At 57.4% G+C, this 20368-nt stretch overlaps 2 protein-coding genes across 16 annotated transcripts; both read right to left on the bottom strand.

The window, feature by feature from the left end:
* Positions 1-1034: 1034 nt before the first annotated feature.
* Positions 1035-8542, bottom strand: QARS1 (glutaminyl-tRNA synthetase 1). Its single transcript, XM_061397571.1, has 24 exons — positions 8381-8542; positions 8089-8236; positions 7626-7735; positions 7408-7483; positions 7130-7194; positions 6525-6578; positions 6339-6399; positions 5927-5998; positions 4914-4999; positions 4657-4743; positions 4116-4215; positions 3923-4001; positions 3739-3847; positions 3509-3639; positions 3313-3405; positions 3064-3201; positions 2889-2976; positions 2656-2799; positions 2441-2545; positions 2184-2276; positions 1942-2069; positions 1782-1848; positions 1582-1707; positions 1035-1173 (listed from the first exon to the last, which is right to left on the bottom strand). Exons 1-24 carry the CDS (start codon positions 8495-8497, stop codon positions 1123-1125), a joined length of 2328 nt encoding a protein of 775 aa, XP_061253555.1. The 5' UTR covers positions 8498-8542; the 3' UTR covers positions 1035-1122.
* Positions 8543-10732: 2190 nt separating this feature from the next.
* Positions 10733-20289, bottom strand: USP19 (ubiquitin specific peptidase 19). Of its 15 annotated transcripts, none has more exons than XM_061397548.1 (26): positions 20166-20289; positions 19859-19897; positions 19548-19676; positions 19329-19462; positions 18946-19248; positions 18602-18824; positions 18319-18475; positions 18160-18231; positions 17939-18054; positions 17617-17837; positions 17338-17533; positions 17128-17261; positions 16882-17040; positions 16687-16797; positions 16123-16233; positions 15937-16038; positions 15083-15223; positions 14867-14985; positions 14534-14671; positions 14125-14438; positions 13915-14025; positions 13611-13827; positions 13377-13529; positions 13120-13280; positions 12861-13039; positions 10733-11227 (listed from the first exon to the last, which is right to left on the bottom strand). In XM_061397548.1, exons 1-26 carry the CDS (start codon positions 20287-20289, stop codon positions 11111-11113), a joined length of 3981 nt encoding a protein of 1326 aa, XP_061253532.1. In that variant the 3' UTR covers positions 10733-11110. The 15 variants fall into 15 exon arrangements, with proteins under 15 accessions (XP_061253532.1, XP_061253535.1, XP_061253534.1 ...); XM_061397551.1 differs by having other exon boundaries at positions 17617-17831; XM_061397550.1 differs by having other exon boundaries at positions 18608-18824.
* Between the last annotated feature and the right edge of the window lie 79 nt (positions 20290-20368).

The following is a 20368-nucleotide window of genomic DNA, read 5'->3' as shown; positions in this document are numbered from 1 at the left end:
CGCCCCGCCCTCAGACGCCCCTCCACGTGGGGCGGAGCCAGGGCCGGAGATCGGCCTAGCCTTGGAGCCAAGGCAGGCCGGGGCTTGAAGCTCAGTCTCAGGACCCTTCTGCCGCCTGCCTGGGCCTCCTTAGCGCAGCCTCACGCGGTGCGGAGAGCGGCCTCTTACTTAAGGTGGCCCCCACAACCTCTGACCTAGGCCCAGCGCCTCCAGCTGCTCAACCCACCTGGGAAGCCCCAGGTCACTCTCCTCCAGGACCCCCTAGCATCTGGGACCCACGCCTCACCCTCCATCTGCTGTCATCCTAATTGAACCTTCCGCAGCCCAGTCCACCTTAAAGCGGGCCTCGGGTAGTCTGGTGTTTGTATACAGCGAAAATGTGGAGGGTGTTAAAGCTGCAGGCACATGCGGGCCTCACCAGTAGCCCACACTGCCCCAGAGGGGAACAGACTGCCATATACCCTTTCTTAAAAAGGCCTCTGGACCTTTGCACTTGTTCCTCCTTCCTGGCAAACCCCTAGTCTTTTGAGGTTCCCCTCAGGAGGCACCTCCTGAGAATAGTCTTCTGAGGCTCAGGCTGGATCAGGAACCCCGGATCAGCGTCACACAGGCCCCAGGGCCACGTCTTCTGCACAATGCCTGGTCACCCTCTGTCTCCCCAACTAGATGGTGGACTTAGAAGGGCACCACACAGGTCTTCCTCATTCTGCTGTGCCTGGCACATAGTAGGTGCTCAATAGTTTTAGATGATTGGACTAGGAGCCAGACCTCTCCATCTGCCTAGGCATGCAGGCAGACACAAACCTTCTAGGTTCCTCTGACACAGGGCTTCTAACGGTGCAGCAGCATCCAGGACCCACGGTTCCCTCAGACTAGGAGCAGAAGGTACCAGTCAGGCCCAGGCCTCTCCCCCAAGTGCACCGGTGATTTCAAAGCTGTCAGTACTGCTCTGTGTGCAGTATACCTTCCCTCCACCCCACGGCATGACTCCAAGGCCCTCGGGTGCTAGGAGAGCAGAGAGATAATACACAGACTCCAGGGGATTCAGCTGTTCTTTATTGACATGGAGTCTGGGTACCCCTAGCCTCCAAAAGGATGAGGTAGGTCCACAGGACTTGCAGTTCACACTTTTCCTGGGTCCTCCTTCAGTGTGACGGTTCGGTTGAAGACAAGCTGGAGGACAGATGGGCAAGAATGACCACCAAGCCCGAACCAGGCCAGGAGGCCCGGGTGAGTCTCACCAGACACCCCACTCCAACCCTCACTTCATCCCAGAGGAGCTGAGCGCCGAAGAACTCTAGTTCTCAGTAACTTTTTGACTTTGGTTAAAGGACTGGCTGGCTCTGGGTCTCCATTTTGTAAGAATTATAACAATCCCTATGCCAGCCTATCTTGAGGAATAAGTAAGGAAGGGTTCATAGAAAATGTGCATAGCCTTAACCTCTGAGCCTATTTTCTCCTCAGTGGAACGTGGATCCCACTGCAGGTGGGGAGGATTAAGTAAGAAAATGTCAGCATAGTGCTTGGGGTAGAGAATGGCGGCTACCATCGGCATTGTGGTGGAAAGGTAGATTCAAGCACCTGTCCCTGGTTGCTGTCTGGATCCACGGAAAAGTAACCAAGGCGCTCAAATTGGAACTTGTCGAAGGGCTTTGCCAGGGCCACAGAACAGTCCACTAATGCAGCCTCCACCACTTGTAGCGAGGCCTGTGGGCAGAGAACTCAGGTGGCTATCGAGCCAGAAAGGCCCACCACCCTCACCCCATACCCCATGAGCCTACCGGGTTCAGGTCACTTAAGAATCCACCAGGCACCTCAGCAGGATCCTCGGGGTTCTTGTGCTGAAATCTGTAGCCAGAGTGAAGGTCAGACTGCACTGAGCAGCCACAGCAAGCAATGCCCATCTCATAACCTGCCCCAACCCCAGCTCTGCTCACTCACAGTCGCTCATAGAGGCGGATCTCACATGTCAGAGGCTGTGATACCCAGTGAATAAATGCCTTGGGCTTTTCACCAGCATCTGCGCGCCTGCAGGTCACCTTGAGGCTTTCCACACAGCCACTGGGGCCCTGGGAAGTCACGGGGCCTGCGATCAGACTTGGACCCTGCTACCAGGACTGCACGCTGCACCAGATCCTCACCCCAGCAGGCACTGCAGCAGGAAGCCTGCAGCTGGCTCTCACCTTGACAACATGCTGCAGCTCGATGACGTAGCCTGTATGCCTCAGGCCCACGGGCTGGCCCCATGCCAGGCGCTTATAGCCTGGCTCTGGCTCCTAGAGTTAGGAAGGTGGAGAAACACAAGAGGCTACAAAGGTCAGAAACACAAGAGGCTTCTTCCACCCCTATGTCTGGCAGAGACTGGTTTGAAGAAGGGATGATGGGTCCTCAGGACTGAGCTCAGGAGCAAACCGGACCCTTCACCCCACCCCCAACTCACCTCTTTGAAGTCCATCCTTTCAATGAAAACAGTGGATCCAAAAGGAACCTGATGGAAGCCCTTGGTCTCATCAGCTGGGAAGTTGGGCACCTGGATGTCCAAGGCCTGGCGCAGAAGTGTGAGTCACACTAGGCACTGGGATGCCCACACCCAAATCCAGGTGCACACCCCCCTCCCCCGCTCCCCCCCACACACACACCTTGAAGGAGACTTACCTTGGTGGCAGGAAAATTGGTGATGACCACCTGTAACGGCTCCAGCACAGCCATGGCCCGAGGGGCTGTGTCATTCAGCACATCACGCACACAGGCTTCTAGCAGATGTGGTTCCATTGTGGTCTGTGCCACTGTCACTCCCACCTAGCAGGAAAGGTCAGCTTCAGTCGCAGCCATGACCACACACTGCTGTGCTCAGCCCCCAGCTGCCCACCCAGACCACTGGGCTATACCCGAGCACAGAAGTTGTTGATGGCCTCGGGCGGAAAGCCCCGGCGTCGTAAGGCTGTGAGCGTGAAGAGCCGGGGATCGTCCCAATCCCTGTGGGCAAAGAGGAGACGAGAAGGCCGTTGGCGGCACATGCTACTAGTACCGCCAACCTTTGATAAGCCAAAAAGCCACACGCACCGCACAGCGCCAGCCGCCACAAGCTGGAGAATCTTCCTCTTGGAGACGACAGCATAGTGCAGATTGAGGCGGCCGTACTCCCACTGCACGGGACAGTAGACGTCCAGCGCATTGCACAGCCAGAAGTAGGAGGAGCGTCTGGGTGGGGGCGCAGAGTCAGGGCTGGCCACCTCCAACCCAGGACAGACTGCCGGAAGGGCTGCTGGAATCCCACTGGCCCGCCCCTCCCCACCGGCCCAGCTCCCTCACCGGGCCTGGAATTCCTTGGTGCAGAGTGAGTGGGTGATGTGCTCGATGGAGTCACAGAGGCAGTGCGTGTAGTCATAGGTGGGGTAGATGCACCTGCAGGGCACAGGCAGTGGGCCCCACCATCCAGCCCCACTCTGCCCGACCCACGGCCCACCCCGCCCCCAACTCCGCAAGCCCACCCCAAGCTCCCGCTCACCAGGTGTCCCCTGTGCGGTGGTGCGGCGTGTACTTGACGCGGTAGGCCACGGGGTCCATCTTGCCATCCTCCATCACCAGCTTCATCCGCAATGTGGCCTCACCCTCAGCAAACTTGCCCTTGCGCATTGCCTGAGTGGGAACAAGGGTTCGGGATGCAACTCAGCCTGACGGCATCTCATTCCCAGCATTCTGGCCCACCCAGACCCAACTGCACCCCCAGATCCCCACCTCGAAGAGCAGCAGCGACTCCTCTATGGGACGGTCTCTCCAGGGTGAGGGCAGTGGGTTGTGGCCTTTGAGCTCCTCTCCTCGCTGGTGGCACACGTAGGCCTGATCCCTACGAGGAAGGGGTGTGAATGCCCGGCATGGCTGCACCCTGGTCAGCCTGTCTGGCTCCATACTGTGGCCTCACCTGCGGATAAGCTCCACAGCCCAGGCATACAGCTGGTCAAAATAATCGGAGGCATATGTCACCTTGTAAGGGGTGTAACCTGGGGGACAATGGGACAGTATTAGCAACCAGGCAGGAGCACCCAATGGCAAGCTGTGGCCCAGTGAGAGGCCCATGGATAATCAGTTTGGCCCAGGCCCTCCCCAGCCCATACCCAGCCAGGCCACCATGTCGTATATGGCAGTGAAGAACTTTGCTTCCTCTTTCTCAGGGTTGGTGTCATCAAAGCGCAGGAAACAGATCCCATTGTTGGCCTAGGAGAATTGCAGTATCTGTGAGCTCCCGTTATCATCAGCTCCTACGATCCAGCTCATTAAACTGGGACCTTCTCAGAGCTCACCCATGTCAGAATTGAAAATATCTTTCACTCACCTTCCTATATCTAAATGCCCTAAACAAGGCATCTCATACGAATGTGAGATACAACACAGTCTCATCCTAACTCCGAGAAGTGGCACTGGGAATTTCCCAAGATTTGAACTTACTGCCTCACCAAGATCTTTTTCTCAATGAGCCCAATTGGGTGGATTCTGAGGTATCTGTCACACATTTCTAGGTATTCCCTTCAAGGCCTCTTTCTGCTCTGGGACACTTTATGGGAGCAGCAAGAAAAGTAGGGACAGACACCCCTCTGGTACCTGCTCATGGGAGCAACAAGCAGTCATCCTGCTTGCCAGGTCCCCAGACACACTCACCTTGGCATAGCCAAAATTGAAATTGATTGCTTTGGCATGTCCAATGTGCAGGATTCCATTGGGTTCTGGCGGGAACCGGGTACGAACCTGAGATTAGGGGAATGGGAGCAGAGGAAGCAGGTCAGAGCTCAGACTATACTAAAGGATGACCCTTCCTGGGGAGGCCATCATGACAGGTAAGGTGGAGTAGCATGTAGGCAGCCCAAACCGCAGGCAAGTGATGATGGCATAGCTTGCCTGCCAATACTGCCACACACCTGTCCTCCGGTGATGTCCAGGTGCTGCTTCAGTAGATCCATGGTATGAGGAGTGGTCACATAGCCCGGGGTCTTGTAGTTCTCACCTGCCAGGGCCAGAACAAGCCTGATGACACCAGGCTACAGCCCAGGGCTTCCAACCCCAGGGACTTGGCTATAAGAATTGCTACTAAGACCCAGCAATTGGTCTAAGACCTCGGAGGCACAAGAAAAAGAACCTCTCTTACAATATTGAGAATGTCAACTGATGAAGCCATATGGAAAATAGTATGGCGGTTCCTCAAAAAACTAAAGAGAGTTGCAAAGGAATTAACAATCTTACTTGTGGGCATGTATCCAGACAAAACTATTATTTGAAAAGATACACACACCACTACACTCAAAGCATTCAATAGCCTTGTCTTGGTTACATTTAATAGCCTTACCCTGGCTATGTTCAATAGCCAAGACATCGAAACAGCCTAGATGTCCACCACCAGATGAATGGATCAAGAGGATGTGGTACATAGATACAATGAAATATTACTCAGCTACCAGAAAGAATGAAATAATGTCATTTGCAGCAACATGGACAGGCTTGAAGAGATTGTCATATACTAAGTGAAGAAAGTCAGAAAAACAAATACCATATGATACCATATGATACCACTTACATGTGGAATCTAAATAACGACACAAACGAACATACCTACAAAACAGACTCACAGACACAGAGAACAGACTTGTGGTTTCCAAAGGAAAGGAGGGGAAAGGGAGAGAGAGAATGGGAGTCTGGCATGAGCAATGTAAACTGTAATACGTAGGATGACCAAACAACAAGGTCCTATGGGATAGCACAAGGAATTATATTCAACATCCAGTGATAAACAACAATGGGAAAGAACGTGAAAAAGAATATATAACTGAATTGGTTTGTTGTACAGCAGAAATTACTCATTATAAATCAACTATACTTAGTAAAATTGAAAAACAAGATCCAGCCCTCCACAGAGTTTTTCAATCTGCATGCTCACCAGGTTTGTGGAACTTAAGTGCCTCGCCTCGGAGCTGCTCCATCAGAGACAGGGTCTGAACAACAGCCTCACCTGCAGAGAAGAAACAAGGAAAACTTATTCTCTGGATACAGCTATCACATCCAGCTCCAGGAGGTGCCTGTCAATAATATCCATATCCTGTAACCAGAACAGAACCAAGCAGTCCCCTCTTCCTCCAACCCCAGAAACAAGAGATACATAGCCAGACTCCTCAGGCCTCCTCTGGCTAGTTTCTGAGTAAAGGAAAGGAAGGAAACACCAGAAATTCCAGTCTTGCAGCAGAAGACAGACGAGTAAATGACAGCCTGAGGAGACTGGGCTGTAAGGATCCAGCAGGTGGAAAACCCAGAAATCGGGGAGCTGAATGCAACAGGAGCCTCAAGCCTCTCACCATTCTCCACCACATCCTTTGCTGTCCTTTGGTCTGTCTCTTCTGGCCGAGCCTTTGCCACCTGAGAGAAGTTCAAAAGTTGGTCAAGGTCTTAGGATTATTGGATTCAAATACCCCCTTCCCCAAACTGAAATTTCACCCTACCCTACCTCCTCCCCAGGGACCCCAGACCATACTCAGTCCCACCTTGGGCTTCTTCTCCAGATCAGTCTCTGTCTTGGGACCCAGAAGATGGAGGACCTGAGCAGAGACCAGAGTCAGAGCTGGGACAGGACGCCATGACTTGTCCCACCCACACACCCACCAAAGGGCTCCTGGGCCTATTTACCAGCACCACCTTGAAAAACCTACCTAGCCCATCCCACCTCTGCTCGTCACATGTTTCTGTGGCCTCAAATACTCTTTCCCTCCTGAGGGTCCATATTAGGCTCAGGTAACAGAAACAGCCATTTACACAGAGGAACTGTGGGGCCAGCATCGAGATAAGCCATCTACCTCAGCCATCACCCTCCTGTGATTCTCTGCCAGCATCCTGAGATGAAGGCCACATCACCCCTATTTACAAGATGAGGAAACTGAGGTTCAGAGTAAAGCAACTCATCCCAAATTAGGCATAACCCAGGGGCCCGGGTCTTTGATTGTTCGCCAGGTGCTCCCCCCTCTACCCTAGGCACTACTATCCACCATGAGAAGAGGAACAGGCTCTCTTCCCCTCCCAGCCCTGTGTACCCCTCAGTGGACTCGACATTCTGACAGGGCCTTTGCCTGCTTCAGCTCAAAGAGGCACCCACCTGCATGTCTACTTCATGCTTGATCATTTTGCCATCTGCCCACTTGAGTGCAGCCCGAGCCTCTCCTAGAAACATGGACAGAAGGAGATGCAAAAAGGCAAAGCAGGACATTTCCCATCCTCTTTCCCAAGAATAAGGGCCTGGCTGACCTCAGAAACCAGAGCGAGACCACTTCTAAGGTGCTCCTATTCCTCCTCCCACCTCCCTCTCACTCATCCCCAGAAGAAAAGGCATGTCCAGCGAGAAGAACATAGTCCCTTGCCCTAGGCCCTGCTCACCCATCAGCAGCCCCATGCTGAAATGGTAACGCTCTACCAGGAGCTTGGCTCGGTGGCGATTTATGGCAGCCTCCACCTACAGAAAGCCAAACCATGTGGTTCAGAAATGCTCCGGGAACCCACACTCTCACCCTGGGGTCTTCCTGATTGGAAAAGCTGAGCCACTCCTGTTCAGGGTCAGTCCTAAGGAGGTAACTGATGGCTGGGGAAAGACTCACGGCCTCTTCAATCTGTTCTGGGGTCACCACAACGCCCACACCGCATTCCTGCTCGAAGTCCTCAGTGTTGATGGGATCCAAGGGATGACTCCGCACATACTCAAGGGCAGCTGAAAAAGAGCGAACGGATTTGTGGCATCTCAGCTCCAAGAAATAAGACAAGACCCTAATCCATCCAGGAAACCCCAATAAATTTGGCTCCTGGGAAATTAAGTCGTGCCCCTCTAGAGAAGCTCTGAGGCCTCAGGAAAGAAGCATGTATTCTGAGGGAAATTCCTCATCAGACCTAGGTTTCTCTAAGTCAGTCTCACCGGAGGTGGCCCTCTCCATCTGTCAGTGCCAGGGCCTCGGTTTAGAGAACTAGTAATCTAGAGAGACACCGAGGGACTTCTCAGAAGGGACAGAAAGGGGTCTGGGCTGAGAGAAGTTTGAGGTGGAAGCGCAGGTCAGGGAGGGGTCTCACCGCTCAGCTGGGTCTCAGTGTGGATCTTCCTACTGGTTATGTAGCTCACGAGGAAAGAAAGGCGCCGAGGATCCCGGAGTCGGGAGGCCAATCCATAGAGCAGGGTCCCGGTAGCCTTGTCGATGGAGGAGCCCAGAGTCTGCTGCGCCTGGGGTCAGAGGGGTCAGAGATAAGCCCCACGCCCAGTAAGAAAAGCCTGGGCAAGACAAGGTGGGCTGCTTGGGGTTGGGACCCGACCCGGCGTTGCGCTGGGGCACAGTCGGCAGCCGGGGCCAGGGACTTAGGTTGGCACCTGGGTCGCCGCCTCGCGTAGCTGCGCGCTCAGAACCGTGTTCTTGAGCGTTTCGCGGGCCTTCTGCTCGCTCAGGCCGAGGCCAGTGAAGAGCGACAAGGAGTCCAGAGCCGCCATTGCTGGGACGCCGGAAACCGAAAGAAAACTTTGGGGCCAATCTGAACGTTGGCATTAGCCCACGGACCAATAGGAGAGCAATGCTGTCAGGGAGAGCCAATAGTGTCCTTCCTTGGCGGGAGGGGGTGGGGCTCTCTAGGGTTACTAGCTCCATTTAAAGGGCTGAGGGCGGCCTTTCCGGACGCTTCACTTCCGTCTTCGTAGTGGCGACCGGGCTTTTAGGAGGTGCTTTGCCGCGGATCAGGAAACAAACATAGACATGGGCCTTTGCTCTTCGACCTTTCCCTTTCAGCCCTGGAACCCTCGTGACCATCCCAGTTCTGTTCTTGGGAATATGTGAGTCCCTATCATCTTTCTGACGTCACAGCTTTGGAGTTGTCATGGAAACAGTTGAACAAAATGAAGCCCGGGAAATCCTGTTAAAGATTCCAGAGAATGTCTGAAATGGCCCATATGATGGGCCCCACTAGTCTGGCACTTCACTTCTTCAGCACCCACCTCACCACACACCTGGCCAGGAGGGACCTCAAAACGTTCTGTGATGATTTGGTTTAAAATCTTCTCTGGGAATTCCCTGGTGATCCAGTGGTTAGGACTCTGCAGCTCACTGGTGAAGGCCTGGGTTTTCGTCCCTGGTCGGGGAACTAAGATCCCACAAACCACGCGGTGCGGCAAAAAAAAAAAAAAAAAGTCATACTTAGCACCCTTACCAAACCATCCATGTCAGGAGGACCACAAGATCAGACCTTGAAATTCATATATAGGTGTTGGACAGGATGTTTTATCAAAGCTGAGATAAGGTGGGACAGAGGAGGAAACAAGGAGAATAGCCTGATAATGCAGAAGCGGCAGTGGCCATAGAGCTGAGACTCAGAGAAGCCTTGTGCGGAGGCCCGGCCCGGGGAAGGGTCATGGGGCAGGCTCAGCAGCAGCAGAGCTATGGTCAGAGGGGGACAGAGCCCCTTAAGCAGTGCATCCAGCACATGCAGCCCACCAGGGTCCAGACACTTAGGGCTGCACCCAGTGAAGGCCCAGGACAATCCTGTTGCTGCCCACACCTAGCAGACCCTCCTCCAGCAGTGTGTCAGCACCAACAGCCAGCTTAGCAATTCCACTATTACTGCAGGGCCTCACACCCAGCTCTCCAGGCCCCTCTCCATGACCAGTAACCCCACGTGGTCCTTGTGCTATTATTCCAATAGAAAATAACCAACTCTGGTCACAGGGTTAGCTTTCTCCAGGAGCTCCTGCTCACCACCACCCCCTAACTCCAGCCAAGGCTGAGGGGTACTAGCAGGGCCCACATGCTGGGCTTTTCGTAACACTGACCCAGGCTTGGGGGCAGGGATGGACCACTGCGGTTGCAGGGCCCTGCCCCACCCTTCCCTGCCTTACACTCTTTCTGGCTTGCTTGAACACCTGCCTATGACTACTTTGTTGCTCCCCATCCCCCTCCAGCTGGAGATACCCACTCCTAACCCTGTGCAGTTGGAGACGGAAGTCTCACGAGACTTGCCCTTGCCTTGCAGTATGTGTGCACAAAGGCAAGTGTGCTGGGACATGCCTGCTGACCCACTGTGGGCAAACAGCCTGGGATACCTGCCAGAAGCCAAAGTCTCAAGGAATCAAGGGAGGAAATGGCCTGGCAGGGGCCTGCACCCTCCCTTCCACAGGAAGCCAGCCAAGATTAGCTCTGGTCCTCTCTGCCTATCCTTTTGGAGCAGGGTCTCCTTCCCCAAAACCCAGTTTTTTTCCTGCTCTATTCTCCCAAGGGATCCAGATGTTTTGCAAACTACAGCAAAGAAATACCTGAGAAAAGGAGGGACTGCCCTCCACCCACATGTCCTTCCTGTTCCCCAATAAGTCCTTCCTGACCTGCTATCTGTTTGTCAGCCCCAGTGCCTACACCTTTTATTCCATGCTGTCAGCTTCTGGAGTTTCATGGGGTAGAGTCCACCTCTTGGGTCTGAGGTACTGATGTTGCCAACCATAGCTGCCTCCAGGCAGGACTCAGAATCAGTGGAATCAAAGGGCAGAAGTCAGGCCCCAAACATCTGCTGGCACTGGGGGCTTGGCTTTATGATCCAAAGGGCCTGAACTGGAACCTCATCATTTTTCCTCAGACCAGAGCACTTTACAGGATCTTTGACACACACTCACTCACTCACTCTCTCTCACACACAGATGCTGCAAAGGGGAGGTGGCCACAGGACCTAGTGTATCACAGTGACTAAGTCTGCTTATTTGTCATTTATTTTTAAAATATATTTAAACAGCAGCAATCACTTCCAAAATGCCAAAAAAAAAATTACAGTTTTTTAGAATAAAATTATAACGTTTATAATGCGAGTGAGAAAGAACCGAAGGTACAACTGAGAATCAAACCACGCAGCACTGGGGGTGGCTGGAGAAGCCAAGGCCCACTGGTTGGGGTGGGGGGGTGGGTCAAGGTGACAAGAGGTCCCAACCTGTGAGGCTTCCACCCTCAAATCATCCCCCCAACTCCCCATTGACGAAGCCAGTGTCCTCTAGGTTAGAGAAGGAGAAGCGGCAAAGCGCTGGCCCTCTGGGGGGGATCCCACAAACCCAGTCCCCCCACCAGCCAGGGACCTGCTAATCGACCTCCTCCATGTTGCTGTAGGTGGGGGCTGGGCGGTCCACAGGGGGGGCGAAGCGTTCAGGGGCTGTCCGCGTGGGGGCCACCTCGGGGGCCTGGCCAGGGCCTAGTCCCTGCAACAGAATATGAGGACAGGGGTTGGGGGCTGCCCAGTATGCCGCCTGGCATCCCGGGGGTGCTGGCTTTGAGCCCTGGCACCCAGGGGAGGGCCCCAAGGCAGGCGCAGACAGCAGCGGCGTTGAGACAGAGAGACGAGATCGGGCCTGAACAGTCTCGCTTTATTAACACTTTAAATACAAGAAGCTGCTTGAGTAGGGCTAAGCCCTAGGTCAAGGGTAGGAGCAGCAGGACAAACGGACAGACGGCTGGAAGGGATACCCACCCTGGGATGCTCTGCCCCTGCAAGAGCCACAGTCCCCACCCTGTCCCCTCAGAGGCACCCACTGAGCCCCAAGTCAGTCCCCACCACAGAGGCAGGCATGGCCTGGTGGGGAAGGTAGGTGGACCAGCTCACAGCAGCTGCCTGCCGGTGAGCTCATCTCCAAGGGCTCTGGGATACCAGAGGATAGAACACGTTGAGCACAAGGGCCACCAAAGCTGCCACGGTGCCCAGAACAAAGTATCGGAGACAGCCCTCGTCTGGTGTGGTAGGGCCACGTGGCGGGGGGCCCACCCAGTCTTGGGGCCCCCAGGGACCCAGAGGTGCAGGCCCCTCGGGTACCGGCTCCTCCTCGGCCTCCAGCTCCTGCCAAATCCGGGAAGCCTACGGTGTGCGGAAACGGCCATCAGCGCCCAGGGCAGGGGTGAGTGGGGAGGGAGACCCAGTGTCCCTAAGACCCCTGGCCACAACAGTCCCACCCAAGATAACTGGCGCTAACCCCCTACATCCCAGGTCAGGCGGCACAGAGGGCAGGCAGGAGCCAAGTGGGTCACTCGCTGGGTTGTTGAGACAGAGCACCAACCGTGACAGGTGAACCCTGAAGGCACTGTGGCCTCAGGACACCCCCCAGTGGACATGCAGCTTCCCGTTGGGGTGCAGTTAGTGTTGGGGGCTAGCCGGTCAGTGTTTTAGCCCAGGCTCCCCACAGAGGAGACTGGCTCATGGAGGACATAACTGCCAAGCCCAGAGTCATCTCCTGGCTCCCTCCCACCTATGTGCAGATCCTGATCACAGTCTCAGAGTCTGCGCATAGAGGGCTGAAGGGAGAGCAGCGCCAGGAGGAGACTAGTCCAGGAAAGAGTTGGGGCTGTGCCCACCAACCAGGCCTGGGACCCACGTCAGCAAGAGACAGAAGATCCTGAAGGCCCAGCAGGAACAGATGCCCACCTCAGAGAGGGGGACGGCCACACAAGGCTATGGACTGCTGGCGCAGCCCTGGCCTGAGTGCATGTCAGAACTCGGGGACAGTCATAAGGGAGGGTCTGTGGGCCAGCGTGTGGGGAGCAGCACAGGGAAAGCTGGGAGTGCTGGGTACAGTCCATTCACAGCCCGGTCAAGTCTGTAGCAGCTCCTGGCCTGTATTTGATGCACACGCCCCTGGCCACGTGTTGGTGTGTATGTGCCTCTGTGAGTGTCCCTACAGCCGGTAATGGCTCTGGCTAAGGCTGCAATGTGAGGGAACCCCATCTGTGGCTTAAAAAGCCAGGGCTTTAGGGGCTGAAGGAGAAGAAGCTGTGCTCTATGCGCCGCCCCCCAACATCTGAGAGTTGGGCCCCCCTAGCCTGTGAAGCCTCCCCGTGCCTCACCTGGCTGGCAGCTGACTCAGCTGCAGGGCCCAGGTCAGGGTGGTGCTCAGAGTGACCTGCCCGGGGGGGCCTCTCCACGGGAGAGTTCCGCCGGCGGTAGAAGAGGACATAGGCATAACGCGTCACCACCTGGCTCTCGTCTACCGTTGTCACCGTGCTGTCGTCGAACAGGCGCCAGCCTACGGCAAGGCGGGGAGAGTGTGAACAGGGCCTGCGCCACCGCCCCTCCCGTCCGTCCTGTCGGCGCGTGTGCCCTCACCCACGTCGCTGCGCTGGCTGCTGCGGTCATTGGGCAGGCGTGCACAGGCGGTGTAGTGGCCGCCAATCATGCCCCCGTAGTGGTTGATGACGGCGTACAGGTCGTAGCTGGGCAGCTGCTCCTCTTTCTGACCGATACAGAACTTGCCCAGGTCCAGGTTCCTGCGGGGCCGGCCCGAGAGTGGTCAGCCAGTCAGCAAGTGTCCCTCCCCGCCGCCACCACCAGCCCTGACTGCAGGCAGCAGGGCCCTGGCTCACCGGACGGGAAACTCCACCAGGTCGTTGATCTTGTCACGCCAGATGAAGCTGCGGAAGGAGAAGCGCTTGAGCTGCACGATGAGCACATTGGGCAGGCGCCACAGCAGCAGCTGCTTGGAGGCCTCGCGGTGCTGTTTGCACTGCGGGCAGTACCTGAGCGGGGATGGGGCACGGTCAGGGGTGGCAGAGCGCCTGGCGCCCTCGCCCCCCACCTGCCGGCCACCCTGGCCTCACCAAGCCTCCTCGGGTGCCAACACCTCCGGCCGTGTGAAGAGGTTGAGGCACTGGTCCAGCGTGAAGTGGCCGGCACGGGCAGCCTCGCCGGCAGACCCAGGGTCCTCGGCGCACTCCAGCTCCTTGGAGGCCACCAGCACAAACTCCTGCAGGCGCTCATTGTTGCGCCAGACCAGGGCCAGGCTGCAGTCGTCTCCCAGGTCCAGTGGGACGTCTCCTGGAAACGGGCAGGAGGGGAGTCACACTGCTGTGGGGAGCTGCCGGCCCAACCCACACCAGGGCTCCCCCGCCTGCCGGCCTCAACCTTTGTCCTCTAGCCGCTGCTCTCGGTTGGACGCATCAATTCTGTAGATGAAGAACTGTGGAGTGTGGGCACTCAGGGCTTCACTTGGGTGTTGGTACCCGGGCACAGCAGCTGAGAAAGGACACAATAATCGGAGCTCTCCTGTCTACCAGGGCCTGACCCAGCTCTCCCCTACCTTCCCTACCCCAGAGCCTTTCAGCAGACTTTTACCTTCAGGCCGGGACACCCTCTCACCAACAGTCAAGGCGCCAACTTCAACAGGCCCACTGGCCACCATCTCAGAAGAAATGCCGCTGGTGCTGGGCACAGGGCCCCGATCAGGGGATGCCCATGCCCGGGAGGCCCCAGTGTCCCCCTCAGCCACAGGGGTCACCAACTGGAGCTCTGGTGGCTGAATGGGGTCCCTGTCACTGTCCCCGGCCTCCAGGGAGCTAGTGGAGAGTAGCGTGGTGCAGCCAGGGCCCTGGGACTCCAAGGCCATGCGGCCGGGCTGGAAGGGCGGCTGGAACACACTCACAGAGTACCTGGCGACGGGCCGCAAAAGCCAGTAAGAATCCAGACCAGCATGGCTGGCGCCTCTGCCTTCCACCCCGCCTTAACCCAGGTCCTGGGCACTTACCGGGCATAGCCCTCTAGCAGCTGAGCGAGACGGGCGTAGGTGAGGCGCGAGGCGGGGACACTGACCAGGAAGGGGTAGCCAATGTTCTCGGGGCGGCAGAGGCCCTTGTGGTCAGGCCAGTGGGTTTTCTGACAGAGCCTGGAAGGAAAGTGGAGGGAAGAAGGGGGCTTCAGCCCTACCTCTGCACCAGGGCCAGCCCAGCTTCCCCAGGGGTCTGGGAGAGTGGCAGCAGATGGGGACAGGTAGAGGACTTAAGACACCCAGGCTTTACATGAAGAGGTAAGGTGGCAGGTGGAAGCAGGAGCAGGGACGGGGCAACACGGGAGTCCTCACTGGTTGCAGTAGCCCACGCGGTAGCACCGGGTACAGCGCTTCAGCTTCTCGTCCTCTGACTGCTGCTTCCGCTGGCAGGCTGCACACTTGGAGATGGGGATGCTGGGCACCTGGGGGCGCTGGGGTGGGTGGCCTGGCTCAGCGAGGGCAGGCGGGGCAGGCAGGCCATCCCCGCCCCCCCCAGGACCCTGGGTCAGCGGGGTGGCCCCTACTCACCTGTTGTACCTCTAGCACCACCACCCGCTCCTTGGCCAACTCTGGGGACAGCAACTCGAAGCAGAGGAGTGTGTCGGACGGGGACACGGTGTCCAGTGAGTGGGAGGGCAGGAACACACGGTGGAAGCGATTCTTAATCACCTGGGGATAGAGAACACACAGATCCGATGTGAGGACGAGCACTTCCCCTAGCCCTGCTCCAAACCACAAGATCTGGCCTTGATCTTGGATCACTGGGGACTTGTCAGGGGTAAGAAATATACGCCTCCACTGGCAGCAGCCTCAGTGCCCAATAGAGTAAGGAGCCTGGTGCATACAGAGGATGTAAGATCAGGATTGGGACAGCTATGAACCGTACCAGCTCTCCACACCAAGGGCCTCAACCCTGCTGTCACCCCAGTGGGCCCTGTGGAGACTGCAACGTGGTTACTCTGAAGGGGCCACCTTCCAAGAAGTGTGCCCCAACCTCTACCCCGGTGAGGAACAGGACACTGCCAGGCAGCAGCACACAGATCGGGGAAAACAGGAGGGAGAAGCACAATGCAGAAGAACCAGAGCTGGTGGACGGCTAGTCCTGTGGCCCAAGGTCCTTATCTAAAGAAGAGCAGCTGGGGGCCACCACCAAGAGGGGGAATATATTCAGATGATGGCAGGGAACTGAGGGAACCTCATGTGCATCGCCCAAGTGCCTGGTTTCAACCACGCCTCATCTGGCAGCATCCCACCTGTCTGTGCAGTCACATGCACATCTGCGTGGACACATACAGATGCTAACAACTGCACACACGTTATCTGTGTGCTGCGAACACAGACACACATCCCTGTGCAGAAGGGGCAGGGAAGGACAGACACACCTCAGCCAGACGCAGGTTCTCAGGCTTCACATGGACACTCTGAGATAGGGAGTCCAACACTTCGCTCGCACTGGAGTTCTCTTTGCTGACGCTCACCAGAAACTGTGGTGACAAGAGGAGAGTGTCCGTCGGGGAGGGAGGCCAGGGTCTAAGGCCATAGCCCGGAAGTACAGGCCAAGTTCTCACCTTGATGGGCTTGCTGTGGGGCTCCCGGGCGAAATAGAAGACAGGGAGAACCTTTTGCTTCTGGGGCAAGGGCACTGGCAGGTACAGGAACGGGTCAAAAGTGATGGAGACCTGCAAATGCACAGGTGCCACTGGGTGGCCGCACAGGGAGTGGAGGGGCAGGCTGCTGGTGCCCAGAGCGCCCGATCCAAGCCCGGGGATGGCTCTCGGGCCTCACCGCCCAGCCTCAGGCTGAGTATGTTGGACAGACCAGGAGAACCGGTACGAGAGAAGGATCCCTGTTTCTGACACTGGAAGCCTGCTCCGCCAGGCCCCTCCCATGTGCCTTTCCAATTTTTCCCATACCCCACTCCATCTCAAGTCACCCAAAGAGCGCTTTCCCCTCAGTCAGGAAGCCCTTGCAGCCTGACCTCTGCAGCCCACAGGGCCTCAGGCCTCGCCCGAGCTTCTCTGCCCAAACTGTGCTCTGCAGCACCTAAAGGTACCCGCGCCTCTGAGCCCATTCTGAGTAGGCTAACCAGGACAAGCGAGGGGGTGCCTTTTTTTCTAGGGAGCCCGTCACACCTTTGCACACACGGGGCACACCAGCTTCGACTTGTACTGGCCCTGAAACAGGTCCACGATGAAAGAGTCGTTCCTCATCTTGTGCCGCTGCCAGGCTTCCTCAGCCACCACCTGAGAAGCAGAGTGGTGAGGGCCGAGGAGATCCGGGGGCCGGGACGGGAGGGACACAGGCGCACCGCTGCCCCCAACTCTGACCTCATCAGGCCGCCCATCTGAGTCCACAGTCTCCGTGTAGGGCTTATTCTGAATGCGGTTCAAGTCCTCGTGCAGCCCATCCAGCAGGAAAGCCATGAACTCCTGGGCATCGTGCTGGGCGTAGCCTGTGAACTGGCTGGCCTTGCTCGCCACGATGGCCTGGATACATGGGCAAGGTGTGAGCCCAGAGCCCCAGCACCGGCTGGCTGGCCCTCCCCACCCTCTCCAGGAGTGGCCACAGATCACCTTCAACTTGGAGGGCTGGAAGGCATGGTGGGTGCCCTTCCACAGCGCCCGGAGCAGCACAGCAAAGCCGATGGCCAGACGCCCACCAGTCCCCAGCGGGTTGTTGTAGTTGATCTCAGCCTCGAAGGAGCGGTCTAGGGACAGCAGCCCAGCAGAGATGTGAGCGGGGGCAGGTGTCCCCCGTCCCTGGGCTCCAGGTGCTGCTCTCACCATGGAAGAAGTCCCGCAGCTCCCGCGTGTTGGACAGAGACTGAATGACGCTGTTCATGAAGCAGGTGTTGCCTAAGTTGACGAGGCCGGTGAAGCCTGGCAGACACACCTTCTTCTCTTCCTCCTCTTCTTCCTCCACGCTGTCTCCACTCACCGGGCTGTGGGGCATTGGAGGCACCATACATGTGGGCTTGGGCTGTGGGAGCAAGAGAAGCATGAGAGAGCAGCCCTGAGCTCTCCAGCCTCCAGCCCTGGCCCTCTGCACCCCGAGATTCTCACCGACGCCAGGTGTGGCTCTGACTTTGGGGCTACATGCTCCACGGGGGTGCGGGTGGCCACCCCATCGAGGCCTGTGTCCTCAGATCGAGCCTTGGGTTTCTCCTTCTCCACGGCCCGGGCTTCCTCCTGGCCTGTCAAGGGATGGGGTGTACCTCCCGGTGGGGCTGAATCCAGGGGGGATGGACCTGTCGGCACGGCGACCTTTGCACCACCCACTGCACCTTAAAAAGGGGGAATGGGGGGCTGGTGGTTAGCAGCATGTGGCAGGGGGTGGGGGTCCGAGTCCCAAGGACCAGGCAACGAAAGGAGCTCGTGGGCAGACCTCGTGCAGCCGGGGCCTCCAGGCCCCCCCAGCGCTGGCTCTGCCGCTTGCGGAGGCAGATGTCGATGCGCGAGGCCGTGAAGCAGAAGGTGCACTGCTCGGGCTCGATCAGGTTCCTGCAGGGGAAGGCTGCACTCAGGGCCTCTGGTGGCCAGACGGCCCAGGGACATGAACTGCAGGGCAGCAGGACAGGCAGAGGGGCGGGGCTGGGCACCACCCACCTGAGCTTCACCTGCCAACGGAAGATGGTGTGGGGTCCACAGCCCGGATGCAGTCTCAGGAAGTTTCCGTCCCTGCAGGGGCAGGGCAGGAGAAGGAGCGTGAGACACACTGCCCTGCCTGAAGCACACTGTCTGCCCCAGGTCTGCCCACCCACCCACCTGGTCTGGAAGATAAGCGTGAAGTCCTGCTCACGGAAGAGCACTCGAGAGGTGTCCCTGCGGATTTCCTTCACATACACGTGCACCACCACTGAGTCCGGCCCCTTCTCGTACGAATCATTCTTGACAAATGCCAGGTTCACCGTGGACTCGGGCTCTATATTGAGACCACAGCTCAATGCCACCCAGGACAAGTTCCAGCCTGTTCCTATTCTACTCCCTGCCCACCCACTCACCCACCCACCTTGCAGCTCGAGCTCGGCCTGCCCAACCCCAGCCCCACCTTTACCATCCACCAAGGCTGCAGCATCTGTGGCCACTGCCATCTCCTCCTTGGAACAATCGTCCTTCTCAGGGTCTCTGCTCCGAGCCACGGTAGGGGACACTGGGTCGCTCCTGGGGGCTGCTGCCTTCTTTCCTGTCAAAAGTGCTAGATTCTCCTCTGAGCCCAGGAGGCAGGTCTGGGGGGTCAGTGGTGGTACACGGAGCTGTTCCTCAGCCTCAGCCTATTCATGGCGAGATCATGGGCAAGATCAGCCTTGGGTCTGGCGGGCGGCTCCCTCTCCACTGGAGTCCACACCCTTCCCCCCTCACCTCCCAATCCCCAAGCAGGCACCCCACTCTCACCTGGGTGGCCGGCTCAGCCAGGAATTGGGGGGCATCACCCCGAGGCCCAGGGCCATCTCTGGGCCCTTCCCCCTCTGGCCCTCTGCGGAGATGCACGGCCCTCTTGGCGCTGGGCCCTGCCTGGGCCCCAGGACCAGCCCCAGCGCCTACCTCACCACGGCCCTGGGCCCGCTTCTGGTTGCGGGCTTCCTGCTTAGCCCGCCGGGGCTCAGGGCCTGGCTCCAGGGCAACGGGAGATGGCTCCTGCCCATTCTCCTGGCACCGCAACCCTGGCACCAACTCCTGGGTCCCTAGAGGTTTCTTCTGCCAGAGATACAGCAGTCAGGCTCTGTCAACTACACTGGGGATCCCTGCCTCTCCCCTCCCACCACTCTGGGACTTACCAGCAGAGAGGGCCACGTAAGCAGAGGCACCTTCTTGGGCAGTGACAGCTGCAGGAGGCCACCTTTGCGAGCCTGCACTTTGGTGCAAGAACTCTCTATCTCGGCATAGAAAACACCACCCCACTGCCGACCATCTGGCAACAGAGTGGAGGAGTCAGCTGGGGCAGGGGATATCAAGGGGCTCACATACACTGCTGGCCTCGGAGCAGAGGGACGTACCTGGGAGCCGCAGCACACAGTCCGTGTCTGTGAAAGCAGCGTCAACTTCCTCCAGCCGCAGGGGACCGGTTCCCACGCGCAGCTTGACAATCACCTCATCAGCACTCTGCCTCCAATCGAGCCCTAAGTCTATACAGGGAGTGACCAAAAGATTGTGAGGGTCTCGGTGAGCTTCTGGTGAGGATCAGCAGGTACCAGACACCAGCCCTAATGGAACTGCTCTAGACAAGGGCTATACCCCCACAGCGCCCACCACCACTCTCCCACCAACCAAAGCACTCTAGCATCCAAAAGGCCTATTCTTTACTCACCCTCTTTGGTCTGCTCCTCCCGAGGAGTGAATGCTGACCCTGACAACAAAGGAAAGAACAGGGAAACGAAGATAGACAGGTAGCCTCCGAGACTCGAACACCCCATCAAACACCATGTTGAGGACTTCAGTCAAGTACTACAAACTTGAAAGCTGATGCTGTACCCAGCCTGCCACTGATCCATCTCTCAGCATCAGATGAGGATGGAAGGAAGAACAAAAAGAGTCATCTCCCAACCCCCCATGTGTATGCTCAATAGGAAGGGAGGAGGAGAAGGCCACAAAGGCTCCAGGAATGCCACTCCCACCTCTCCTAGGATCGCCGTCTTTGCTCTCCTGGTTTGCTCGATCCTTCTGCTTTTTCTTACTGGTTGCCTCCTCCAGTCCTGGGGGCCCTCTCCTTGGGCCTGTAGCGCTGGCCCCACCAGACATCTTGAGCCGCTTGGTCGACAGCCAGAGTGCCCCGGGGTCGGCAACGGCGTCTGGGTCAGGGCTACGACGCTTTCTTCCT

This window comes from Bos javanicus, chromosome 22, assembly GCF_032452875.1.
Source record: "Bos javanicus breed banteng chromosome 22, ARS-OSU_banteng_1.0, whole genome shotgun sequence".
NCBI lineage: Eukaryota > Metazoa > Chordata > Mammalia > Artiodactyla > Bovidae > Bos > Bos javanicus.
Note: the sequence above shows the minus strand (reverse complement) of the source record. Positions and strands in the feature narration are given on the sequence as shown.

Excerpts from the sequence above, each read along its gene's own strand:
- QARS1 (XM_061397571.1), bottom strand. The coding sequence starts at position 8,497 with ATGGCGGCTCTGGACTCCTTGTCGCTCTTCACTGGCCTCGGCCTGAGC. Across the intron at positions 3,640-3,738 it reads AGTCGCTGCTGCTCTTCGAG|GCAATGCGCAAGGGCAAGTT; the intron begins GTGGGGATCTGG and ends GTTCCCACTCAG. Across the intron at positions 1,174-1,581 it reads CAGACAGCAACCAGGGACAG|CTTGTCTTCAACCGAACCGT; the intron begins GTGCTTGAATCT and ends TCTGTCCTCCAG.
- USP19 (XM_061397541.1), bottom strand. The coding sequence starts at position 20,289 with ATGTCTGGTGGGGCCAGCGCTACAGGCCCAAGGAGAGGGCCCCCAGGA. Across the intron at positions 16,039-16,122 it reads CCCACAGCAAGCCCATCAAG|TTTCTGGTGAGCGTCAGCAA; the intron begins GTGAGAACTTGG and ends TTGTCACCACAG. Across the intron at positions 15,224-15,936 it reads AGAACCTGCGTCTGGCTGAG|GTGATTAAGAATCGCTTCCA; the intron begins GTGTGTCTGTCC and ends CTCTATCCCCAG.